Here is a 12,742-nt window from a genome sequence, read left to right on the forward strand (position 1 = left end):
CCACCCCTGAAAAAACCCTGCTTTGATTTTGATTAATTTTGATTGTCTTCAGTCTGTAGCTATGTTGTTCAGTATGGTGGCTATGAACACATGTAGCTATTGAGATTTGAAATGTGGCCATTTTGAATTGGTATATGCTATGATTCTAAAATACAAGTGTACTTTTCGGGCACCTATGTGGCTCGGTTGAGCGTCTGACATCGGCTCAGGTCATAATCTCGCGGTTTGTAAATTCGAACCCCATATCGAGTTCATCGCTCTCAGTGCAAAGTCCACTTCAGATCCTCTGTCCCCCTCTCTCTCTCTGCCCCTCCCCAGCTCATGCTTTCTAAAAAATGAATAAATAAATAAAACATTTAAAAATAAAATAAAAGTGTACTTTGAAGATTCATATGAAAAAAAAGGATGTAAGGGGCGCCTGGGTGGCTCAGTTGGTTGGGTGGCCGACTCTTGATTTCAGCTCAAGTCTTAATCTAATGGTTCATGAGATCAAGCCCCATATTAGACTCCATGCTGACAACACGGAGCCTGATTGTGATTCTGTCTCTGTCTTTCTCTGCCCCCCTCCCCCAACGTGCATGCTCACACGCTAGCTCTCTCTCAAAATAAATAAACTTAAAGAAAAAAGATGTAAAATAAAATAGTTCTTGAATAATTTTTTGTGGATTACCTGTTGAAATAATATTTCAGATATATTGGTCTAAATATATTACTAAAATACATTTCACCTGTTTAAAATTTTAGTTTTCATTTGTTTGCTGCTGTATAGAAATACATTTGATTTTTGTATATTGACTTTGTGTTTTGTTATCTCATAATTCATTTATTCTAGTAGTAGTTTTTGCATATTAGAATATTCGGAGTAAACAATCAATTTTATCTAAGAATAGAGACAGATTTGCTTCTTTTTCCAATCTTTATTTAATGTCTTTTTTTTCTTTTTGCCTTATTGCCCTGGCTAGGGCCTCCAGTATAATGTTAAATGGTCAGGATGGTCATCTGTGCCATTTTCTTGATCTTAGCATTCAGTATAATGTTTTTCATAGGTGCCCTATATCAGATTCAGGCAGTTCACTTTTTCTCCCTCACCTCTCAGGTAATTCACTTTTTGTCCTGATTTGCTGCAAATTTATATCTTGAATGAATTTTGTCAAATGGGTTTTCTGTGTCTGAAATGATCATTTTTTCCACCTTTATTTTGTTAATTCAATGAATTACAATAGTTTTCACATGTTAAATCAGCTTTCCATTCCTGGGATAAACCTCACTTCATTATCATATATTGTCCTTTTTCTATATTGCTGGATTTAATTTGCTAAAATATTTGGATTGATTTTTGTGTTTATGTTCATAAGGGATACTGGTCTGTAATTTTCTTTCTGTTATATTTTTGTCAGATTTTTATATCAGGGTTATTATGTTAGCTTCATAAAATAAATTGGAAGAAGTGTAACTTCCTTGAGTTTCTAAAAGTAAGATTGGTGTTGATAGAATTCAACAGTAAAAACTTATTGGCATGGGAATTTTGTGAGAAAATTTTTGATCATAAAGTCAATGTCTGTAGTAGATATAAGAGCTATTCTGTTTATCTTCTCTACTTTGTGTCAGTTTTGCTAAGTATTTTTCAAGAATCTTGTCAGTTTCACCTAAGATTTAAATTTATTATCCCTTTTCACCCGTTATTGGTCATTTGTATTCTCTTTTTCTTAATCTAACTAAAGTTTTTATCAATTTTATTGATCTATTTTTTTAAGTTTATTTATTTTGAGAGAAAGAGTATGCAAGTGAGGGGGGGTGGGGGGAGGAATCCCAAGCAGGCTCTGCCCTGTCATAGTGAGGCTTGGACTCATGAACTGTGAGATCATGACCTGAGCTGAAATCAAGAATTGGGTGTTTAACTCATTGAGCCACCCAGGCACCCCTTGTTGATTTTTTTGAAGAATCAACTAATGGGGTTTGTTAATTTTCTTTTTTTTTTTTTTTAATTTTTTTTTCAACGTTTTTTATTTATTTTTGGGACAGAGAGAGACAGAGCATGAACAGGGGAGGGGCAGAGAGAGAGGGAGACACAGAATCGGAAGCAGGCTCCAGGCTCTGAGCCATCAGCCCAGAGCCCGACGCGGGGCTCGAACTCACGGACCGCGAGATCGTGACCTGGCTGAAGTCGGACGCTTAACCGACTGCGCCACTCAGGCAGTCCTGGGTTTTTTTAAAAAAAAAAAAAAACTTTTTTTAAGTTTTTTAATATTTATTTTGAGAGAGTGAGAGCAAGGAGGGGGCAGAGAGAGGGAGAGAGAAAGAGGAAATCCCAAGCAGCCTCCACGCTGGCAACACAGAGCTTGGCACAGGGCTTGATTGAACTCAAAAACTGTGAGATCATGACCTGAGCTGAAATCAAGAGTCAGGCGCGTAACTGACTGAGCCACCCAGGCACTCCTGTTAATTTTCAATATTATTTGGTTTGGATTTCATTTATTTCTTGTTTTTTTTTTTTCTTTATTATTTTTTTCTTTTCACTTGCTTTAAGTTTTATCATCTTTTTCTAGTTTCTCAAGTCCCTTAAGGATTTTTTTTCCTAGTATAAACATTTACAGTTGTAAATTTCTCCCTGTCATCATGTTAGCTGCATCTCACCAAATTCTGTGGTATTTTCATTATTCAGTTCAAGACATTTTCATTTTCTTTCTTTCTTTCTTTCTTTCTTTCTTTCTTTCTTTCTTTCTTTTCTTTTCTTTTCTTTTCTTTTTTTTTTTTTTTTTTAGTGTTTGTTTATTTTTGAGAGAGAGAGGAGCACACACAAGCGGGAGAGGGGCAGAGATAGAGGGAGACACAGAATCTGAAGCAGGCTCCAAGATGGAAGCTGTCAGCGCCTAGCATGACACAGGGCTTCAACCCACAAACTGTAAGATCATGACCTGAGCTGAAGTTGGACACTTAACTGACTGAGCCACCCAGGCGCCCCTCAAAACATTTTCTAATTTCTCTTGTGATTTATTTTTTTTTCTTTCTTTAAAAAAAATTTTTTTTTTAATATGTATTTCTTTTTGAGACAGAGAGAGACAGAGCATGTGCAGGGGAGGGGCAGAGAGAGAGGGAAACACAGAATCCGAAGCTGGCTCCAGCCTCTGAGCTGTCAGCACAGAGCCTGACGCGGGGCTCAAACTCGTCAATCACGAGATCGTGACCTGAGCAGAAGTCGATGCTCAACCTACTGAGCCACCCAGGTGCCCCTCTCTTGTGATTTCTTATTTGACACACCAGTTCTGCTCAGAAGTATGTTCTTTAATTTCCAAATATTTGCTACAGAAAAGGGCATTCTTGGCAGAGAACAGTTAGCAAAGTGCATGGGGATGCTAGAATCACTTGGTCTGTTGCTGGACTCCAGGGCACAATGGTTCTGATGACTTCCACTAAAGGCTTCAGGTTTGTCTTGTCAGTACTGGAAAGCAGTGATGGGTTTTAAGCAGTGTGGGAATTGATCTTGGCAAGATGTAACAGCTCTGTAAGAGCTGTCTTAATACTTTTCAGTCAGGGTTTCAGGAAGGTAATCCTAAAGGTTATGGAGTGGAGGGGTCCAGACAATAGTACTAATAGGTTTCTAATTTCTTGATCAAAACAGTGTAGCAAGGGTTCATCTTGATTCTGCTGGAAGATTCTGTTCTCCACGATTGAAAATAATAGAGAAGAATGGAAGACTCCCCAGTTGTGAAGTATTGACTCTGATAGATTCTGAATAACTCTTTGATCATTAGGCAGTAATGGCATGAAAACTCAGGGAGTTCTTTCCTGCGAGAGTTTAGCTGTTTGTACTCTTTTATGTTTTAATATCCTCCCCAAAGTTTGTCCTGGCCCTTTTGTGGAAAATGGCTTAAATAGTGCCCCTGCCCCCAACACACATCCTTTTCTGCCCCCAAATCACCTATGGTTGCTTCCTCTGAGATACTGCTGGGGTGTGTGTGCAGTCAGTTCTCTCTTGTGACCCCAAATCAGGGATGAGGTAGCCTCACTGCTGAGACTCCTTTTTTTAGCATAAATTCTTCTAGGTCCTCTTCCTCTACCCTTGTGCTGTTTTTGCCAGAGAGCCTTTTGGAACCTGACTTCCCTATAGATTCCCTGGTGTCCATTATAGGGCAAGGTGCAGTCACACTGCATTTTGCTTAAATTGTCTCTGGGTGTCTTCAGGTTTATATTGGATTATTAAGGGAAAGAATCCCTGATTTTCTATGATACACTGTGGACACAATATGGGCCATTTTCACACCCCCATCTGTGACTTAGGGATCACAGTAGCACTTCCTGCAGAAGGCTAGTGGGGGGTGCATACAGCTGACATGTGTGTGCCTACTGTCTTGTATATATTGACGTATTCTTGGCTGTTGGCACTGAAAGAATAGATTCCTATCACTCCACTGTCAGTTCCATAAAGTGCTAGATGTATCTTCTCTTCACATAATCTGTTCTCACCAAAACTCAAATCTGCTGGGATATTCTGAGTTGGTCATTAGTGGATTTGCAGTCATTAATAAAATTTCTGTTTCAACAGAGGGCCAGATTTTCCATAGGTGGGCTGTACCTGGTGTGCTAATTCTGAGGTTTTTTGTTGTTGCTGTTAGTGCTATTCAGATCAAGGGATCAGACGAGGTAGAGTGTTAACATTCTGTTTCTTAAGGAAGGTTGAAGGATTCCATCTTGAAAATCCACAGATTACAGACATGATATCATTTAATAATTGTTGTCATTGAGTGGTCCCCCTGTGTCCAGTAAAGTTCAGGATTCTGTGGATGAGAGGCAGCCTGACCCCTGTCTCAGCTTAAAGGCTTCATCTAAGCCATCAATGGTGAGAAACGGGAGGTGGCTGTTAGACATGGCCGGGACTTCTCTGGGTTTCCCAGATGGTTTCATACCACAGCATGGCAAGACATTTAGAAGTCAGGACAGACGATGGTGTAGGTCTGACTGGGCTCCATTAGGTAAGAGATGATAGAAAAGGCTGTGAGGAGGTCATCAAAAACAGTATCACAGTCAGGTTTTTAAGAAAGTTTGTAGCCAGGAGCTACATTCAAAACCATTATTTAAGTTTAAACTGTATGTTTTGTCTCTGTTTTCATTTTGTGATAGTGGTTTGCTGTGGATAAATAGTTTTGTTATGGCTACAGTGAGGAGAAAAGTCAGTTATAATTCAGGAATCCTAGACCTAAAGTCTCCATGGTCCTCAACAAGAAAATACTACAGCAACATGCCTGAGTCTGATGCCTCTTCCCGTGCATGGAAGAGAAGTGGGGACCCCCATCCTTAGTGAAGTCTGCTGTCTTGAGACCTGGGTTTTCTCCAGATGTTCCTGGGCTGCAAGACAGAAAGGCATTCACTCAGTGCACAACCTTTGATACTGATTATGCACTGGGATATGCCCTCGCTTAGTAAGTTGCATCTGTCTCCTTTTAGGAGTAACTTGAGCTCTAGGAGCAGGGGTTGCAAGTTGGTCACTGTGTCTCCCCTCTCTGCAGTTCTTATCTGTGGACCAAGCATGTACTACCTTACGGTTCCTTGGTAGCTCCAGTTTAAAGACTCAGTCCAGTGAACAGAGTACTAAGGTTCTGTGTGTTCTCTTAGCTCCCTGGCCTCAAGTGTGCTTCTCGTTTCTCCTTGATTTAGTGGCACCCTCCTGCTCTGCAGTGCTCTCTCTGGGAAGCCTCATCTAGACCTCCAAACACAACCCCATCTTCTGTGGCCCTACCCTACTCTTGACAACCTCAGGCTGTTCCTTTTTGTAACTAGTCTGCTTCCCCTATTAACAGGATATTGTGGCTATAACATGTACATGGTATCTTACTACTGGCTTATTTAGCCTAATATTAAAATATGAACATCTTCCTATGTCAAACTTATTTCTGTAACATCCTTTTCAATGACTGCATAGTTCATTGCATGGATATGTCATATATTATTTACCTAGTTCCTTTTTATTAGACATTTAGGTTATTTTTAATTTTTTACTCTTGTAAAACACTGTGGTACACCTGTCCTCTATGATCTCTTCAGAAAAATTTACAGAAGTAGAATTGCTAGCTCAAAGCACCTTCTGAGACTCTTTGACAGCCATAACCAGTGTGCTTTAAAAACATTTTTTTTTAATTTTTTTGTTTATTTTGAAGGAGAGACAGAGTCTGAGCAGGGGAGGGGCAGAGAGAGATACAGAATCCAAACAAGGATCCAGGCTCTGAGCTGTCAGCACAGAGCCCGATGTGGGGCTCAAACTCATGAACTGCGAGATCACGACCTAAGTCGAAGGCAGACGCTTAACCAACTGAGCCACCTAGGCGCCCTTTTTTTTAAAATTATTATTTTTTCAATGTTTGTTTATTTTTGGGAAATAACAAGTGTGCTTTAAAAGGTAGGGGCCACAAAGACTGCCCATAGACTTTTTTCCCCCAGTTTATTATTTTGAGAGAGAGAGAGAGAGAGAGCGCGTGCGTGCGCACATGCAGGAGGAGCAGAGAGAGGTAGAGAGAGAGAATCCCAAGCAGAATCTGCACTTGTAAGCACAGAGCTTGATGTGGGGCTCAATCTCATGAACAGTGAGATCATGACCTGAGCTGAAATCAAGGAGCCAGACACTTAACTGACTGAGCCACCCAGGTGCCCCAAGGCTTTTAAATCTTCCTGCAATCAGGGCTCATTGGTTGGCAGGAATTTGGAGATTTTATACAGGTGTGTGTTGTTTTGCTGGAATTATACAAGAAGTCCAAGCCTAGAGATTTTCTGCAAGTAATGGGCCTAACTAGAGGTGCACTTCCCATGTGTGGCCTCCTACAGCAGCTTGAGGGAACATAGACCACTTTAGAGAACACAGCTTTTTTGCATAAATTGAACACTGGATTGTTAACTGTAGACAGGGAGGTTTTGCTTAAGATTCAATTCAGATTGATTTCTTGGAAGGGTCATTAATGAAAACAAAGAAAAGTTAAAGAGATCTGGGAAATCACTAAGATCATAAGAGTCTGAACTTAAAAGATGAAGCAGAGAACCAAGAGGAAGAATTTGGAAGTCAAGCCTGGGCCTGCTGTAGACATGAATGTGTATGCACTTCTCAAAATGTGGAGCTCTGTGAAAGAAACTACAGTTGTAATTTGATTTTTTTTTTCTTTCTTCTTTTTAGGTATCTCATTCAGTTGCTAAACTTATATTAGTTAATTTCCACTGGCAAGTTGCAGAGATACTGGACAGGTAAGGTGTTTGGAGGAAGAGACATGGCATTGCCCATAGCTTCTTTCTCTGCCCACCCACCCAGTGGTGATTATGTTTTGGAGTATATCCTTGCAATGTGCATATTATATATTTAAAACACTGGATCATATTGTATATCCTTTTTTCCTCTCTGTATATGGTGAATATTTTTCCATGTTTGCATTATATTTTTTTCTACCTCAGTTTTATTGCTGGCTTAGTATTTTATCACATAGATGTTCCATGCTTTTTCCTAACTCCTGTTGTAGAGAGTGAAGTTAGTTCAGTTTTTTTATGCCTTTTTAAATTTGTAATCAGTGCCCTTCTAGATAACACTTGCCAACATCTCCATTTGTTTCTTTTGGATATATCAAGTGAGGAATGCAACATACTTTTGACTATTACCTTCAGAAAAGATAGGCCAGCTTACCATCAGAACCAGAGCTCTTGGCTCTGATCTTCAAGTCTTGAGGTATCCTGGAAGTTCTCAGGAGGAGGGGTTTCTCCTCCTCCTGCACCCTCTGGGACGAGTCCCTGTGTCCCACCTTCATAGGCATGTGCTTCTTTCTAGCTTAGGGTTTCTTATCCTCAGCACTCCTGCCATTTTGGGATAGATAACTCTTTGTCATGGGGACACTGTTCTGTGAGTTGTAGGAGGTTTGGCAGAGTACACTTGAAAAGACAAAATAACAATAAAAAATGTGCAAGGGGCGCCTAGGTGGCTCAGTTGGTTAAGTGTCCAACTCTTGGTTTTGGCTTAGGTCAGGATCTCACAGTTCTTGAGCTTGAACCTGAGCCCCACATTCAGCCCCACTGCGCCTATCAGTGCAGAGCCTGCTTGGGATTCTCTGTCTCCCCCCCGCCTCTCTCTCTCTCTGTCCCTCCCCCTCCCCCCCAAAAATAATAAACTTAAAAAAAATGGGCAAAATACCAAACAAGCATTTCACAGAAAAGAAAGCTCAAATGACCATTAACATGAAAAGATACTCAACCTTCATAGTAATCTGGCACACTGAAATTAGCACCCCCGGTCCGTGAAATCAAAAAGATCAGCAGATATTGCCAAATAACCCCTAGAGAACAAAACTGCCACTGGTGAGAATCACTGGTTGCCACTCCTGCCCTTTCACACCACAGTGAGTCTTTTTTTGAATGGTGTGATCCATGTATCTTCAGAGGAAGGAAGGTCATACCTTTCCTTTTCCAGGCGAAACATAACTGGGATGGCTGTACCCACTGGAGCAGCTTAGCTCACTCAGGAAGGAGCAAGTGTGCTCCTGATCCCACCCACTGCATTCTCACTCTCACTCTCTATCCTTAAGAGCCGAATACATTTAGATAGACTTCTGTGTGAACTTCCATTGTCTGCAGTGCTGTTTCTACTACTCACAATTCTGGAACCATGTAGGTTCCAGCAGTGGGGTACCTCTCACTGCCCAGACTCTGTAGCCTAACTTGGGAAAGGACAAGATGGCTGCAGATATTAAGATTACTAGCGTGAGAAGTAGGAATAAAAGCAGTGGAAGGGAGGCGTTCTAAGTGAAATAAGGAAGTCACACTTACATGAGACATTGTTCCCTGCTCAGATTCCTGATTTTTGGGTAATGCATTTTCCTGGGTTTTGTGTGGCACTTTCATTGCCACAGGATAATTGTTTTTATTTTTACTTTTTAAAATTTATTTATCTTGAGAGAGAGTGTGTGTGAGTGAGGGAGGGGCAGAAAGGGAAAGAGAGAATTCCAAGCAGGGATTCTCTTATGTTATGATGATAGCACAGAACCTGACACGGAGCTTGATCCCACAACCATGAGATCATGACCTGAGCCAAAATCAAGAATCGGACACTTGACTAAGCCACCCAGGCACCTGTTTTTATTTTTATTTTTTTAACATTTATTTTAGAGAGAGTGAAAACAAGTTGGGGAGGGTCAGACAGAGAGGGAGACAGAGGATCTAAAGTGGGCTCTGCCTTGACAGCAGAGAGCCCAGTATAGGGCTCGAACTCATGAGCCATGAGATCACGACCCAAGCCAAAGTTTGATGCTTAACTGACTGAGCCACCTAGGCGCCCCTTTTTTTAAAAATTTTTTATTTATTTGTATTTTTATTTTTTTATGTTTATTTTTGAGAGAAAGAGAGCACAAACAGGGGAGGGGTAGAGAGAGGGACACAGAATCTGACGCAGACTCCAGGCTCTGAGCTGTCAGCACAGAGCCTGATGCGGGGGCTCGAACTCAGGAATGGTGAGATCATGACCAAAGTCAAATGCTTGACCAACTGAGCCTCCCAGGTGCCCCTGTTTTTATTTTTAAATGTATATATTACATACCTCATTCCAGAAAAGAATTAAATTTTGATTATGAAATATTAATTTTTCAAAAATGTATGTGCACACGTGATAATGTATAGGTTTTAAAGAATGATTAAGCAAACACATTTAAGTGTCCATTCAAATAAGAAGTGGATATTCTGAAGCTTCTGGTGGCAGTTCCTGCTTAGACACACCCCCTTCCTTCTCCGAAGCAACCAGTATCTTGAATTCAGTATTGATCATTTTCTTATTTATTCTTTTATTTATTTATTTATTTATTTTTAATGTTCATTTTTGAGACAGAGCATGAACGGGGGAGGGTCAGAGAGAGAGGGAAACACAGAATCCAAAGCAGGCTCCAGGCTCTGAGCTGTCAGCACAGAGCCCGACGCGGGGCTCGAACTCACAAACCGTGAGATCATGACCTGAGCCGAAGTCGGATGCTCAACCGACTGAGCCACCCAGGCGCCCCTCTTATTTATTCTTAAATTATATATCCTTTAGTTTTGGATGTTTTTAGAACTTTACAGACATGGAATCATGCTGTCTGTATTCTTAAACTTTTTAAATTAACAAGGTTGCATCTTAAGACATCCTATCCATATTCCTGTCAACATTTGTGATTGTGAATTTTAGTTTTTTGTTGTTATAAATAATGCAGCTCTGAAAACTCGTGTGTATGACCATTAGTGTCATATAATTTTTCTAGGGTTGAGTGTAGGAAGTGAGTTACTGGGCAATAGGGTGTATGTTTCTTTAGCTTTGCTAAATGACAAAATGTTTCCAAAGTGATTGTACCATGTTATATGCCCACCAGTGGTACGAATGTTCCTGATACTGTCACCCTTGAAGTTTTACAATCTGGTGGGTGGGTATAAATGGCATCTAATTGTTTTTAATTTCAGTATCCCAGATTATTATGGAGGTTGAGCATCTTTTCTTGTTCATGGCCGTTTGTGCTTTTTTTTCCTATGAAATGCTTGTTCTGTCTTTGTTTTTTATTGTTATTTTGTCTTTTCAAATGGATTTGTAGGAAATTTGCTTTTATTTATTCTGAATATCAGTCTTTTGCCTGTTATGTATGTATTGAGTTACCTTCTATTTATTTATATAGCTGGGTTTTTCACTTTATGGTGTGTTCTGATGAACTGATATCTTTTTTTTTTTTTTTTAAGTTTACTTATTTATTTTGAGAGAGAGGGGTGGGGACAGGGACAGAGAGCTGAGAGCTGAGAATCCCAAGCAGGCTCTGCACTGTCAGCTCAGAGCTCAATGTGGGGCTCAAGCTCATGAACCACCAGATCATGACCTGAGCCGAAGTCAGATGCTTAACCAACTGAGCCCCCCAGGCACCCTGAACTGATGTTCTTAAATGTAACATAATATTTCAGAGTTTTCCTTTATGCTTTTTTTTTTAATTTTAATTAAGTTTTTATTTATTTAAGTAATCTCTACACCCAATGTGGGGCTCGAACTCATGGCCCCAAGATCAAGAGCCACATGCTTCTCCCTGATGAGCCCGCCAGGAACCCTGTATACTTTTTTCTGTGCCCCCCCCCTTTTTTTTTTTTTATGTTTGTTTATTTTTTAGAAAGAGAAAGAAAGAGCAGGGGAGAGGCCAAGAGAAGGAGAGGGAGAATCCCAGGCAGGCTCCACTCTGTCAGTGCAGAGCCTGAATTGGGGCTCGATCCCACAAACCGTGTTATGAAACCTAAGCTGGAATCAAGAGCTGGCTGCTAAACCAAGTGAGACACCCATGTGCCCTTTTTTTATTTTATTTTTTGAAGATTTTATTTCTAAGTAATCTCTACGCACAGCACAGGGCTCGAACCCACAACCAACAAGATCAAGAGTTGCATACTTTACTGACTGAGCCAGCCAGGCACTTCTGCATTTTCTATGTCTTAAGATATCATTCCCTGTTCTGAAGACACAGAGCTGTTTGCTTATATTTCATGAAAGGTATTGAAAACAGATATGGTATTTCATAAGTATTTTTCTTATAGTTTCGTATCTTTGAAGCAGGGTTATTCTCATACGAATTGAGAACTAAAAAGTTGAAAGAGGAAAAAGTATTTATACAAAGGAAAAGGAAGCTTGGTTCTGTCAGACAGTAATTAGAGACAAAGACACTTTAGTGCAACTGCAGCACTTGTTGGTGTCTTCTCATTTTGTTCACAGGTTAAAATGCTTATCTTCATTTCTGATTCCCTTTATTTCTGCTTGTATTTTGCAGATACAAGTCTAATTCTGCTCAGCTGCTTGTTGAGGCTCGAGTTCAGCCCAGTCCCTCGAAACATGTGAGTGTCTCCCACTTGAGCAAGGCTTCTCCTGACACACATGGCTCTTGCTGTGGCTTAAGGTGTTATTGAGAACCATCTTGCTTTGTTTCTGGTGCAGCATGCCAGAGATTTTTGTTCCAACATGGGCCTAAATCTTCCATTTCCATTATAGTTGAAAGAGTTTCCTCATGGATGGAGAATCATTGCCAGTCCTGGGGCCCTCTCCAGCCTCACCTTGCTCTTTACACTTACACACAGCCTGCGTTCCATTCCTGCTGGGTTCTTTGGTGTTCCCAAGCTTACTGCACGCCTCTTTGACTCTTCTCATGCTATCCCCAGCTTGGAATGTTCAGACCCTGTCCCCATCTTTGTCTGTGGGAGTGGAACTCATTTGTTAAAGACCCAAATTGAGCTCTCTCTCACAAAGCCTGTCTCCCGCGATCTCTCCTCTCCAAAATCCTCTAGTTATGCCTTGAAGTCTTTGCGTGTGTGATGTACCGACTCACTCATCCTTTCAGCTCCCCTACCACACTGTGTGTGCTTTAAGGATAGGAAGTATATCTTACAGTGTGCATGGCAATTTGCTATGTATTTAGGAGTTAGCAAATATTTTCAAATAAATAAGGCCATGTTGGAAACACTCTTTAGAAGGAAGAATTGGGGCTCAAATTGCCACTTCGGTAGTTCTTGGGAGAACATTTCTAGGAGCATACTAGATAAACATGAGAATACAGTCTTTTTCTTCAAATTGTTTTTTGTATTCCCAGTGAGCTAACCAAGAACCTAATGTAAACCTGTAGTGGACTTTTCCATCAATTTGTGGCTTGGGCCAGGGGTCCCCACATTGTCTTTGTCTGTCAGTTTGTGTAGCATGGCATGGATTCTGGAGTTCAAGCTTTGCGGTTATTTGCACATCCTAGAAGGT

The 12,742-nt window shown here is 40.6% G+C and overlaps 1 protein-coding gene across 4 annotated transcripts in view; it reads left to right on the plus strand.

Annotated features, from left to right (window-relative positions):
* ARIH2 (ariadne RBR E3 ubiquitin protein ligase 2) overlaps nucleotides 1-12,742 on the plus strand; it is a 50,009-nt gene that overhangs the window by 23,166 nt on the left and 14,101 nt on the right. For all 4 annotated transcript variants that reach the window (XM_040445305.1, XM_040445303.1, XM_040445304.1 and 1 more), the window contains 2 exons: nucleotides 7,157-7,224; nucleotides 11,772-11,835. In XM_040445305.1, the coding sequence (XP_040301239.1) occupies nucleotides 7,157-7,224; nucleotides 11,772-11,835 (132 nt within the window). The remainder of the gene's footprint in view (nucleotides 1-7,156; nucleotides 7,225-11,771; nucleotides 11,836-12,742) is intronic.

This window comes from Herpailurus yagouaroundi, unplaced genomic scaffold (genome assembly GCF_014898765.1).
Source record: "Herpailurus yagouaroundi ecotype Mexico unplaced genomic scaffold, PumYag 193, whole genome shotgun sequence".
In the NCBI taxonomy this organism is placed as follows: domain Eukaryota; kingdom Metazoa; phylum Chordata; class Mammalia; order Carnivora; family Felidae; genus Herpailurus; species Herpailurus yagouaroundi.